Genomic DNA, 13,671 nt, shown 5'->3' on the forward strand with positions numbered 1-13,671 from the left:
TTAGGCATGGCCCGTCAAGGCACGACAACTAAATGGCCATGCCGTGCCACACCATGGGTTGAGACATCGGCCCGGGTGAGTCTTAGCCGTGCCGTGCCGGCCCATCGGTCCGATTGGCCCGCGTAAGCATGCGACACGTGGTGGGGGGAAGATAAGCAGATCTCGCCATGCCGCCGTTGTTGGGGGCGGATGCCGGCCACGCCACCGCACCATTGCCGTCGCATCGCCGCTTGGAGCCTCGAAGAAGGGAGGAGGGGTGGGCGCCAGTGGAAAGGGAGGGGGTCTGGGCATCGTCCGAACCCGCTAAGGAAGGGAGCAGCTGCGGGCGCCGCTGCCGACGCGCGGGCACGATAGGAGGTGCGGGTGGGAGGAGCGGCGGAGAGCAGGAAGGCCGCACCGCGCCGCCGCGAGGGAGGGAAGGAGGTCCGGGGCTTCGGGCGGCCGGGCGCCGACATCGCCGGGGAGGAGAAGGGTCGAGTGCCACCTATGTCGTCGCAGGAGTCAGGAGAGGGGAGATGGGAAGTGAGGGTTTGAAGGATGAATATATATATATGTGGGACGGTGGTAGAGATTTGGTTTGATGGGATGAAATTACATGCCATATTGGACTGATAGCTAATCATGCTGTGCCGGGTCGACCCACGTGTTGAGGTCTCGGCCAAGCACGGCACGAGGCACGAGCCGGGCTGGCTCAGATCCGATTAACCTCGTGCCGTGCTGTGCTGGCGAAAATAACTTTCCATGGGCTGCCCACGGCCTCATGCCTTATGGAAAACTATGCCAGTGAGAGGATATATGGCTGGAGCCGAGCCGCACGCTGTGCTGGCTAGGGATGGCAACGGGTAGGAAATACCCGTGTACCCGCGGATACCGTACCCGGTGGGCGCGGATACGGGTCTGGATCTGTGCCCGCGGGTACGGACGCGGGTACAACTCTAAACCCCCGGATATTTTCTAATGGGTATGAAAAGATGATACCCGAACCCGCAAACCCGCAAGACCCGCTGACATGTGGGCCCAAGTACCCTTATATATATACACGAATTTAGGGTTTCGCTTCCCAGCGCCCAGCCGCCCAAGCCCCAAGCCGCCAGCCGCCAGCCCCCAACCCCTGTCACCAAGCTATCCGCCGGCCGCCCCCATCCTCCGGCCGCCCCTCCGCCGGCCCCTCCGCCGGCCATCCGCCCGCCCCTCCACCTGCCCTCCACCGGCCGCCGCCCCTCTCCTCCTCCTCCGGCCTGTGCGCCGCCTCGCTCGGGCTTAGCGCCGCCGCCCCTCTCCCTTCCCCCTCCTCCCTGTGCCGCCGCCGCCCCTCTCCCTTCCCCTCCTCCCTGTGCCACCCGCCGCCCCTCTCCCTTCCCCCTCCTCCCTGTGCCGTCCGCCGCCCGCTGCCCCTCTCCTCCGCGGATAAATGGATATATCCGCGGATATCCGTTACCCGCGGGTAACGGATGTGGGTACGTTTTGCTATCCGTTGCGGCTAATGGGTATGGGTTCGGGTATAGTTTTTAGGTCGTGGGTATGGATATCCGGAGTCGATATCCGCGGATAGTTTATCCGTTGCCATCCGTGGTGCTGGCTGTTGGACAGAGCCGAGTTGCTGAAGCCTTTCCACGGGAGGATCGCCAGCTCGAGCAGGAGACGTCGGTTCCGCTCTGCAGCCACGTGGCAGGAATCGAAGGCGGTGAGGAACCGTCCCCACCCAATTTTTTTCCGCTGCGTCGCTTCGCGCTGCGCTCCCGCAAAGGCCGCCCGCGCTCTCCGGTGCCATTTACTCCGACGACGGCGGGGCGGATCCAGGTAGGCCTCCTCGAGCTCCCCTCCACTATCCCCTCCTCCGCCTCATCCTCTCCCCATTCTCCTCCTTCCCATCCCCTGTTTTTCTTGCTAGGGTTCGAGATAGACGGCAGCGGCAGCGGCCTCGATTCTGATGGTAGCGGCTCCTCCAGGTGCACCTTTCCTCTCCTCCTTCCCCTCCCTTTTCCCTCCTCCTCCCTTTCTTCTAGGGTTAAATCCCATGCTCCTGTGCCAGATCCACGAGAAGGGCTTTCTTGCTGGTGTCAAATCCGTTCTTGTTGCTTTTCTTCTCCAGGTCAGCGGCCACACCAGTGGTACCTGCAGATTTTAGGGGCTTTTATCTATTGCTAGTTGTGCTTGGGCATCATGTAGTTTTTGTTATCATGGCTGCTACTAGTAGCATGAAAATCACAAGCACACAATGTTCTCTGAAATTCCCCTGTGTGTAAATTGTGCCGATCAAATTGATGAGCTACTTCATGGTTCGTGCTCGCTTAATTACTTCATCACTGATATCATATTTGAATGCCTATCTATTTACAGTTCAGAATCATGCCTATCTATTTTCTGTTGTCTCAACTGTGTTCTGACTAACAGTCCAGATAAGGATTCTCTCCCCTTTTGGGGGTAAATGTCACTTAATCTGGACTTCAAGAGCATTGCATTAAGCTCGACTTAAGTTCTTTGTTTGTTGGTGTTGGGATCAGCAATTGTCTAACATATTTGTACCTTATTTTGCTGATACTGCTTGTCCTTTTTTCCCACCTTATTCTTGTGATTTTGCTGATACTGCTTGTCTTTTTTCCCCCATCTTATTCTTGTGATTTTGCTAATACTGCTTGTCATTTTTTCCACCTTATTCTTGTGGTTTCTTAGTACGCATCTAAATAGGAGCTCCTAGAAACTTATGAAGCTTATTTTTAACTGAATAATGAATAATGTTCTGTTCCAGGGGCAGCGGCTGCACCAGGTGTCCTCATCGCCAGACAGTCCAGAAGGATATCATATTGATGAACAACGTCTTGTTTGAAAATCTCAATTTTGGAACCACAAAAGGTGAGCTATTGCAAAGTACATGGTACCTGCAGATTTTAGGAGCTATTGCAAAGTGCTTAAGTATGGTTTTGTGTTCTGTATTGCAAGGTCTGACAGAATCTATGACATTTCTTTTGGGATAGTTAAACTACAGATTTGTAGGTGCAATTACTAGTGAAAAGCTGTAATTTGCAAATGTAGGTGCTGTAGCACTTCCGTTTCTTGTGGTTTCTTAGTGATTCTTCTAATGAAGGTGCTGCTCGCACTTCCATTTGATCGCATATCCTCTAATTCCAATATTTTGGCTAGGTTAGCAACATAAGTTTATTTTTAACTGAATACTGTTCTGGTCCAATTTATTTTGAAGTCACTGAATACTGTTTTGTTCACTGGATACTGAATACTGTTCTGTTCACGTATCCTCTAATTTCTAGTCTTCTGTAGCTGCTTGAGATGGCTCGATATCATCCCATTTGAATATTCAGTTAGACACTGACAACATTGCTCTATGAAGTCCTAGCTTATCTGGATTGTTTGGCGATAATTGCTTTACTGTATAGCCATATTCCTGTTGTCGTGCATGTGTCTCATCAAGATTCAAAATTTTAATAATGAAAGTTCAGTAAAGGTCTGCAATTGTGAAAGCTTTTGATCCACCATGAGTCACTGAATATTGTTTATCTTACTGAACTAGTATCACTGAATTTTTTTAATTATCATGCATTATTTCACTTTCATTTTTGCCTTTGGGTGATCGCCTAGTTGCTCATCAGATGTGATGTTAGTGTATTGTTACTGCTAGTCTATTCTTGCTCATGGGGAGTTTTGTTCGGACAATTTTTGTACTGATATGGATTCCGGAAGATTGTACTTTATTGGGCAATACGGGTTGGGGAGCTCAGCTGCACGTCATGTTTGTACTGAGCCAGACATTATGCTTGGGTATTAATTTTTCTACTGATATGGAATTGCAATTTGAACATGTGTACATCATTTTGTTATTTGCGATTGGAACTGAACATGTGTTCTGAACATCACATCTGCACGTTCTGCAATTGGAACACGTACGGATATGGAACTGCATGTTCTGGGTGTTCAGGGAGCTTACGTTCTGGAGGCTGTTGGTGATTAGTTAAAAGCATACTTATCCTTGGTTCCAAAACTCCCTCGTTACCAAATACAGAAAACAGTAGTGCCAGTGATTCATTAACCAGGTCTGGGTTGGTGGGGATTGGGTGGAGGTGAGAGGATCACCCAATCCACTAGTGTTTGAGCTCTCCCATGGTTTATCCTCCGCGGTTGCCAAACGAAGCCTTACATGAAATCGGATACAGGGTCTATTCAAGTCTGTTACCGCTCCTGCTTGACTGGTAATGCAAAACGTTATGGCTCTTATAACGCTCGTCTTCCTCAACAGACCCTTTGCTTGAACAGCACCAACCGCCGCCCACCCCTCTGCTTGCCCAGCTAGAGCAGCTTTCCCTAACTGTCGTAGATCCCCATCATCGGCAAGGCCTCATTGATATGTCCAGCCCTATCCCCACCCCTCAATCTTTCTACCTTGCCATGGCGGCGCTGCAGATGGAGGTCATGGTGGCGGCCATTGTGGCCTTTAAGGCAGTGTCAAGGGGAAGTGGCTTAAGGAGTGGTGACTGGTGAGGGGTTCACCAGAGGTAGTTATACGGGGAGCTCGGCGGCGTCGCCGTGTCGGATGTTCGTGATTAACATAATGCTTCCATGAGATTTGATACTGTGGCTGAACCAAACAATCACTACTTTCTACCATTCCTGTTACATTTATGGTGTGATTTGTTACCATTTAAGTTAACGTTTGCAGTGCTCCAACCAAACGCGATCTGAGCCACAGCGACCTAGGTTCCCCCTTTCCATTCTCTGAGCTCATCGTCGGCCACTTGAGATGGCCGCATCACCAGAGAGTGTTGAGGTGTTGGAGCCGCAGCCGCTGGAGGTGATAGCGCCGGAGGTGAATGCTAAGAAGCGCAACCCGGTGCCCAAAGTCCGGGTTCTTGGCCGCCGGATTTACGATCCAGAGAATGGCAAGACCTGCCACCAGGTGAGCTAACTTGCTCGTCCTTCTAGTTGTCCCCTGCTTTTGACTTCTTATCTGAGGTGCGTAGATTTGACTCGTTTGGCTTCTCTGCTATTGTTTCCTCTTCTGCAGTGCCGCCAGAAGACAATGGACTTCGCGGTAGCATGCAAGCAGGTCAAGAAGAAGGGCCCGTGCCCAATCAAGTACTGCCGCAAGTGCCTCCTCAACAGGTAAATAGTTACCCTCCATTTATTCTCAGTGGACAATTTCTTTCTCAGCTTTAGCCTGGTCTGGTTTCCTTAGGTACGGTGAGAATGCCGAGGAGGCGGAAGGGAAGGAGAACTGGATCTGCCCCAAGTGCAGGGGCATATGTAACTGCAGCTTCTGCAGGTGAGCGAGCATAGATGATTTGGGGTGATGGTGCTCAGTTCAATTGTCATGGTAGGGAATCTATATTTTCTTATTTGCCTTGTCGTTGTTTGATCAGAAAGAAGAAGGGCGAGATGCCAACAGGAATAATGGCCCACATTGCCAAGGCTTCGGGGTGTACCTCTGTCCATGATCTCCTTGAAAAGGGGTCAGACATGGTGGCTGCTACACAAGCGATACTCAAGATGAATGGTAGTGACAAGGTATTGCTATTTTACTCTGTATTCTCAGTTGTACCATGCAATCCTGCATTCTGGTTGATATGCTTTGCTGACACAACTGTTACAAACAAGCATCAGGGCACAAAGAGGTCCCGAGAGACAGATGCTGCTGATAAGGTGGCTGCTAAACGGGATGAAAGTGTAGGCATTGATCTCAATACAGTTCCAGGAGGTGAAGGGAATGAAAATATAGGTGTTGATCTCAATGCACGTCCCTCTGTCTGTATCAAGAAAAGGAGGAAGCTCCAGCATGGTGTAAAGAAGAATCCTGCTGATGAAAGGTCCCATGGTGGAGACAGTAATGAACCATTACCGAGGAATGAAAACCCTGATGTTCTCAGTAATAATATTGCACTACCCAGGGGTACTCCGGTCACTAACATTGCAGGTGCAGAGCTCGACAATGAGGATATTGGGGCTGCAATTCAGTTTCTAGAATTCTGCCGCACATTCGCAGAGGTAGTCAAAGTCAGTAAATAAATGGTGCATGCCTTGTTTTCATAACACCTGGATAGCATGTGCAAGACATAATGGTCAAATTTGGGTTCAGATATCTGAAAGTTTGAGTATTGCCATGATTTGATGTCCCGTGAACTCTTTAGCTGCTTTTGCATGTCCACCTTTCGTTGCTAACCGCAATCATAGTAAACATTAGAATTTGCTAGAAGTTAGGAATTGATGCACTAAGCATGACATTGGTGTTTTGCGGGGATGCAAACCATGAAGGGATATTTGGATGACGATGCAAGATGTGAGAGAGAAACATCTGAACCTTTTCTTGAACTTACTGCTGATCTTAAGGAGATAGGGAGGTCTTTGTGCTGGAGTGTTGTTGCCGCAACCAGGGATCACGTTGTGTTGCATTGAGGCATTGATTCCTTGCCTCTGAATTTAGTTCGGAATAACTCACGTATAGATTGTTGCAGTGCAGTTGTCATGCATAACTGACCATGCTTATTAGGCTTAATTTCTTGCCAGAAGCGAGCAGTTCTATTCATATTTTGACATGTCAATCCTTATTAATTCCATATTAGGAGCTTCGCCCCTGAATAGGGCAGATGAGTATTCTAGGTTTAATAGGTCTGTCCAAGGTAGTGCACATCCAGGCACATGCCCAACCTAGATAGAACTTGAACATATGTTGTTAGTTCATGAAAGTGCAAATAATTATTGTGTTAAAGGGTCTGTTTCTTGTTTTGGGTTTAGATGCACATCTTTTTAGATATCCTGTTCAAGTTCATTAAAAAAAAACTTGGCCGGGGGGAAAACAGACCCCGCGGTATTGTAACTGAGAAGGAACCTCAATGAAGCCGGCAGAGAAAATACCTGAACCCTATCTTCACCCTAGCCCAGCCACTATTTTTTTGGGTTGCCAGGATTTGGATATCCTGTTTAAGTTCATTAATGAAGAAAAAGAATGACCCAAAAATCTATATTTCTATTTGTTTGTAATGTATGCTAATTTTTTGCTTTGAGAATGCACTTTAAGTGTTTTAATTTGGAAACGTGTAGTTATACATATATGTATAGATATTGGAGTTTCTATTTTAAGTATACTATATTTGTGGTGTGTCCATGTAGTTCTGCGTGTAATGTCTTCATTCAAGTTTTTAAGTCACTAAACAGTGATTCACAAAGATGGAATTTCCTCAAAGATATGCCATAGCTTTAGGTTCATTTGAAAATTGTTATCGTTTATAAAAATGATGAAAATGCACTAGGACAAGGTACATATTAGCACACAATAAATGGTGGAAGTGCCATGGTATGTGAAATGTATAACAGAATCTGATTTTGATTCTGTGCTATTATTTGCTTAATTTCAATCTTGGATGCATAGCTATTCACGGAACAGGGGTTTCAATGAGTCTTTTAAGAGGATAAGGTATAGTAGCAAATTTGTGGCCTCAATATTCTGGTTCATATTTTTAATATGTCTGCAGCATAGATATATTCTAATGCAAATATAAGATATGCGTGTTTTTTATGGTACATTAATTACCAGACGATGAAGCTGATGGATGGAGGTCATGCATGTTCATTCTTCCTTTTGTTCATGTCAACAATAGTTTGAATTGCATTTTTCTTAATGTCTTTTTGTTGACAAACATACATTGTGTTAGAACTTGTTCATCCATCTCAGAACTTTGTCATATTAAGCTTAAAATATATTTGTACTGATGAGTTGCTGCACGCAACTTTGTAGATTTAGCTGGTTACTGTACCTCACCAATTGTCTGCGGACACTATAGCAATCATTACATGGTGAGCTAGTGACTAAGAACCCTTTTCTGTAATAGCATCAGTATACTGCAATATTTAGAACACTAATAATAGTTGAGTATTTTGGTAGCTGCGACCTGCTACACCATGACAAGTTTTTGGCTAACAATTCAAAGTACAGTGACATTTTTTTTTAGAACTGATGTTATTATGATTTTCTTTATAGCAGGAGCAATTCGACCTTAGATTTAATTATTTTTCTGTATGTAGGAAAAATGCAGAAATCAAACATTTGTTATTTGAAATGAATAACCAAACAAATACATTTGTTTATTGTTTCCGTTCAACATTTCAATTTGCTCTATCATGTACACATGCTTTCATGACACATTAAATTATGTAATATGATAAAGAAATGTTGTCAAACAGATTTTCCAAATAAGGAAAGAGCACCCAGAAAGAATTCTTCAAGATGTAGTTGGAGGTCGTGAACTTCGGTTGGTATCCTCAGTTGTTGCTGAGTTTCACATAAAATTGTTATCGGTCATTCAAGAAGAAAAGGGGAAGAAGTAAGAACATTCCAAGTTGATAGCTCCTTGCAATTTTGTTTTGAATGTAGTCAATAAAAAATATTATATTTGTTCCCAGGCCTCTGGCTTACACGAGAGATGGAGATGCTTGGGTAGTCGATGTTGGCAAATATATCAGTGAATCAGCATTTACATCAAAAGAATTGCCTCATGACTGTTTAAATCAGGGAGTATCAGGATATAAAAATTTGAGCCCTTCTTGCAAGCTGCGTGTTCTGAATTTTCTGTGCGATGAGACCCTCTCTACTGAGTACGTAATGTTTGCAACATTTACAATAATTAATTCACTTCATTGCCACTCTCTTTTTTTATGTTTCAGAAGTGAAATTGTTCTTTTATTATTTGATGTTATAGAACATAAGAACTATGACTATTCTATCATAGCATATCACTGCCTAACTAAATGTGTATTGGTCATGGGGGACAAATAAAATTTTATGTGCTAGCACAATAAGTCATATATAAAAGAATGGTGAGAGCATATTATCAGTTATTCTATTAATGGTTTCTTAACTTTTTCTAGCAAGTTGAGGAACTGGATTGACATGCAAAATGATGTTGCTGCTGAACCAATGAATGCTGCCAGAGAAAAAGCCCGCACCGCGAAAGAAAAGGTATTGAGCTTGGAGAGCCTTTTCTCTTTCTAGGACCATGACCTTGAAGCATTTTACAACACTTTTTTGTGTTTCATAGGAAAAAGAGCTAAAGGACAGGCTAAAGGACAACATGGATAAATCAATGCTTTCACCCAATGAAACAGCAGCCCTTACCAGTGAAGAAAATAAGGATCTTATTTCCCAAATAAAGGAGGCACAGGAAGTCAAGCGTTCAGCCATAAGTGGTCAGAACAATACGATTGGATATATCTGGAACTTTTCCACTTCACATTTTGTTTAGTTTTATGTGTTTTCTCGATTCCCCATTTGTTTGATTAGTTGAACTTTTTATTTTATGGTTTTTCACGCCACAACTTGCTTGGGCTTTCTGCATTTTTAAATCTTGAGCTAAAAATTCAAAATATGTTGTTGGATTATTTATACTTATGCCAGTACCCATTACCATAATATTTTTAATGTTGGGCATAAGACCAGCCATGCCATTGTGCCGATGCTTAGAGTGGGTTATGGGCTTCCATAGATTTATGCTGTGCTGAGTGAGCATATTTCACCGGGCTCAAATCAAGGATAAAGTAACAAAACTGTGGGTCTGACAGCCTGTGCCAGCTGATAGAGAGGGTTGCACGTAGGTTCAAGCGAATAAATAGTGCTAAACTGGGAGCTCAGGGCCACTAAACGCAGATCCAGTGGCCATAATTTGTCATGCGAAAAGGATGGAAAAATGTCACTTATTTCAATAGAACTACCTTATATTTTCTAGAAAAATGCCATTAGAAACAGCAAACTTGAGTGCATGAGAAGCATTGATTTAGATTTCATTTTTGTTTGCTATGATCTTAAATTTCTTTCATTATAGTCTGATTCCATGGGTAATAAATTAAAACTGAAGCAAGCATGGGGCAACCCGCACCCCTTTATTTTGGATCTCATTTCGTGCTTCATTCACAACATTTAGTAAAAGCAGTTACCCCATTGTGATAATTTATGAATCGTGAGGAGTTTCATCTGTCTATTATCCATTGTATTCTTATTTTGTTGTAATGTTACTTGCATATATTTGTGTCATTTAGCCTGATAGTTACCAGAAGAGTGCAGATTATCTGGCAATCACATTTTCTCAATTTAAATTTACTAAACAGACTGTCTTGACTTTTCAAGCAAAACATTTTTGGGCAGTATTTCATCGTTTCGCACACTTTTTGTTTATCTTATTCTGTAGTGTGTAAAAAAATCGAGCTAGCTGTTAGTATTAATTTTCATCTTTTGCTTCTCAGATATGGCAGCAATAGCAAAGCAGGGAGGTCTTTGGACCAAGCCTCTGATGGTAGAAAAAGGGTTAGCATACTGGAAGCTAGATGGCTACTGTGATAATACAGCAATATTACTTCAAGGTTTTGTTTGAAGTTATTGTGCAATAACATTTAATCTACTTGTTTTAGCATCTGGATTATTACATTACTAACTTGTAATATCATGTTTATGTCAGAGTATGGTGATGATGAGTTACTGGCAAATAAAGACAAGTGGTTTATGTTTACTGAAGATGAAGAGAAAGTAATTGAAGAACATATAGCAAGAAGGTAAGGATTTTGTCTTGCGAACTTTGGATATATCATTATCTTTTTAATGACGATAAATTTTCTCTTTTGTTGCTTGTATATCACAAAAGTTATTTGATGGAAACCCTATCCGTATTTTATCTGCTGTAGATCCTCCAGTTATGCTACCAAAAATTCATTTCTATGTGGTGTTGTGATGATTAGACAGTGTCAAACTAGCATCGTAACAAATGTTCATAAATGTGCCACATCTTCCATAAGTTGCGTCATTTTATGATGCCATCTCAGAGCTCAAATGGTGACTGATTCGTTCCAATATTTTTGAAACTAGTATGATCAAATAAAGCTCAACATGTATCAAATGATTATTTAAGTATTCAGGCAATCATTCCTTCTACAAACATGTGTTCAAACAAGTTTTTCTTAAAGCTGTGTAGTAAAGAACTTCATTTTTTTTCTAGACTCTAGGTTGACAACAGAATTTCTCTGTTTTACAATGCATCGAACCTGATGCCTTGACTCCCTAAAGAACTTCATTTTTGCTAGACTCTAGGTTGACAACATAATTACTCTTTTTATATTGCATCGCATTGATGCCTTGACTCCCATATTACAATTGTCTCCACCGTGTACGTCTTATGGGTTTTTTGGAAATGAAGAGGGCATAGCAACACAGAATGGGATTCAGAGCGATGAGACTGTGAGCCAAGTCCAAACTAATTGCAAGGCTGTATTCCTCATGCTATGTGTTTACAGGTCTCCCTGATAGCTAATTTGAAACTTTTGAACCCAATCTTAACCAGTAAAATCCCTAACAGCCATATGTTTCCTAACTTAAAGCTATGTGTTTACAACATATATAGTATATGTAGTGAAGAATTTCCCAACATATATACATCTCTTAAAAATTTATCAGCTAGCTATAAGGGCGACCATGACTCCAAGTTAGATGTTTGCTTATATGGAATAGAAAAATAATTGAAGAGAGATAAAATGCTAGCCACTAGTTATGCATATACTACTATTTTATTCCACTCTATTTCATAATTAGTACTTTGTCATTAGACTAGAGTTTATGATATCATCTAACAGGATGAAGTAACACACCACATTAGTTTAGAGTATACATTAGGCATCTCAAAGCTCCGTTTCATAAATTATTGTCTGCTGGTCAGGTCTTTGAGGATGGTGGAACCTTATTTGTGTTTCCATTCTTCTGAACTAAACCTTATAGAAGGTTGCTGCCACAGTTGTCAATAGCTTAGGCTTTCATAGGATTAATGCTATGTTGTCAAAAACTGAAAATACTGAAAATTCGGATATGAGTGAGTCCTTGGTTTGAAAGAATAGAGTGCTGGGCTGTAACAAAATGTAAAATGACAGATCAAAGTATTACAACAAAAGGAAGAAGAATAGATTTACATGGATGATTGAATATAGAAATAGAATATTAGAATTAGAATAGTTTATATTTATTTACTGTACTGGAAGATACTGAAGTCCCTGTTAAACGGAGTTGATTCCTTAACAAAAAGCTCTAGTAATAACAGGTGAAACATCGACAATCTGAAGCACAATATTCCCCATATTGCAATATAGGATGTTCATACCTTGTTTTATGTAGTCATATCCAGAAATATTAAAATGTAATAATTTGACTCAGGAAGTTCAGGTATGTGTTCATCCATATACATATGGGCAAAAGACAATGGGTGTCATAGATCAAACAATTGTCTTTTGCTTAAATGTTTTACCAGTCAATGTATTATAAATGATATAGGAAAAAGTCCATTTTACTCCCCTCAACAATTCACTTTGTCCACTTAACCCCCTAAACAAAATTTAGGCTCAAGTTACTACCCCAAACTATTTATCTACCCCCTAATGAGATTTCTCTTTTTTATTTCTCCACTTACAAGTGGAATTTGAACTTTAAATTTTTTAAATTTTGCAATGTAACTTATAATATGATGCCCTATGCTAGAAAAATACATTATGATTTTTTTCATGAATATTTTTCATGCAAAATTGTATTTAGGTGATAAATTTTGTGTTAAATGTTTCCAAATTATGAAAATAACCATGAAAAATTCTTAATGTATTTTTTAACATATGACATCATGTTCTCTATCCACTCACAAAATTTGAAAAATTCAATTCGTCCAGGGAGAAACGAAAAAGAGAAATATCATTAGAGGGTAGATTGGACTAAATGGAATTGTTGGGGGAGTAAATTGAGCCTAAATTTTGCTCAGGGGGTTAAGCGAACAAAGTGAATTGTTGAAAGGAGTAAAATGGACTTTTTCCAATGATATATTATTCTTTAATACCCTTGTGAAGTGATCTCTGTTCTGATTTTCAGTCCGGTTTGTTTCTTTATCATCTTTTTTGTTCTGCTGCATACATTTTGTGAAATCCACATGCACTCATGCTACCGTGGAATCATAAAACATAGGCTGATTTACAAAATAGGCTAAATGGTCCTGGCATTTATGTATGACATGGCATTGCTTTCATCCCTTGACAATGTCATGCTACTTAACCTCATGTTTTTTGACCTTCGCATAGTGCTAACTGCTAGTGCTAAAAGTAATTCCTGTCTACATATTTTTGTCACTAATCTGGAATTCGGTTGTAACTGTTATTGTAGGTCCAGACATCAGATGAGAAAGCGTATCCGGGTCTAATGTACTGATTTCAGGCTCTTGCTTGTTCAACTTGCTGTTATCCTTTCTAAGCATTTCTTTAGTCTGTTGGACTAGATTTTCAAAATGATAATTTTTTTCGTGGTGCTATCTCTGGGCCACAACTATTTCTGTATTTATCCAACTTTGTAATATACAGTGGTAGGAAATACAATGACAGTGCTTTTGTTCATGGAAACTCTCAGATGTTTAATTCGCAGTTGTCCAACCTTTCGATTCAACTTCAGCATTGTTATTCTGTACTAGCTCTAACATACCAGTACATTTTTTCTGCATATATTGCCATTATTTCTACCTTGTAAGCACTTCTCTGGTTTTCCGCTGAACCGCTGGAGTAACTTCTTCTGCATTAATATAGAGGTTTGTCCATGTGACATGTTCACAACCTGCAACACATACACATTGTTTACCAACTTTGCCCAAGTCTCCATGACTCGGTGGTCAA

The 13,671-nt window shown here is 41.9% G+C and overlaps 1 protein-coding gene across 6 annotated transcripts; it reads left to right on the forward strand.

Annotated features, from left to right (window-relative positions):
• Positions 1 to 1,713: 1,713 nt before the first annotated feature.
• Positions 1,714 to 13,439, forward strand: LOC112884118. 6 transcript variants are annotated; one of them, XM_025949470.1, is made up of 16 exons: positions 1,746 to 1,800; positions 1,892 to 1,949; positions 2,033 to 2,092; positions 2,750 to 2,853; positions 4,670 to 4,906; positions 5,015 to 5,112; positions 5,186 to 5,272; positions 5,370 to 5,514; positions 5,605 to 5,991; positions 8,185 to 8,324; positions 8,404 to 8,595; positions 8,869 to 8,959; positions 9,039 to 9,186; positions 10,237 to 10,353; positions 10,449 to 10,542; positions 13,172 to 13,439. In XM_025949470.1, the coding sequence occupies exons 5-16, from the start codon at positions 4,751 to 4,753 to the stop codon at positions 13,206 to 13,208; spliced, it is 1,692 nt and encodes a 563-aa protein (XP_025805255.1). In that variant the 5' UTR covers positions 1,746 to 1,800; positions 1,892 to 1,949; positions 2,033 to 2,092; positions 2,750 to 2,853; positions 4,670 to 4,750; the 3' UTR covers positions 13,209 to 13,439. The 6 variants fall into 6 exon arrangements, with proteins under 6 accessions (XP_025805238.1, XP_025805281.1, XP_025805255.1 ...); XM_025949453.1 differs by lacking the exon at positions 2,033 to 2,092 and having other exon boundaries at positions 1,714 to 1,800; XM_025949496.1 differs by lacking the exon at positions 2,033 to 2,092 and having other exon boundaries at positions 1,714 to 1,800; positions 5,611 to 5,991.
• Positions 13,440 to 13,671: the final 232 nt, after the last annotated feature.

Source organism: Panicum hallii, chromosome 1 (genome assembly GCF_002211085.1).
Source record: "Panicum hallii strain FIL2 chromosome 1, PHallii_v3.1, whole genome shotgun sequence".
Taxonomy (NCBI): Eukaryota; Viridiplantae; Streptophyta; class Magnoliopsida; order Poales; family Poaceae; genus Panicum; species Panicum hallii.

Coding starts and splice junctions, on each gene's coding strand:
- LOC112884118 (XM_025949453.1), top strand. CDS start 4,751: ATGGCCGCATCACCAGAGAGTGTTGAGGTGTTGGAGCCGCAGCCGCTG. Junction 4,907..5,014: donor ATGGCAAGACCTGCCACCAG/GTGAGCTAACTT, acceptor CCTCTTCTGCAG/TGCCGCCAGAAGACAATGGA. Junction 5,273..5,369: donor TGTAACTGCAGCTTCTGCAG/GTGAGCGAGCAT, acceptor TTGTTTGATCAG/AAAGAAGAAGGGCGAGATGC.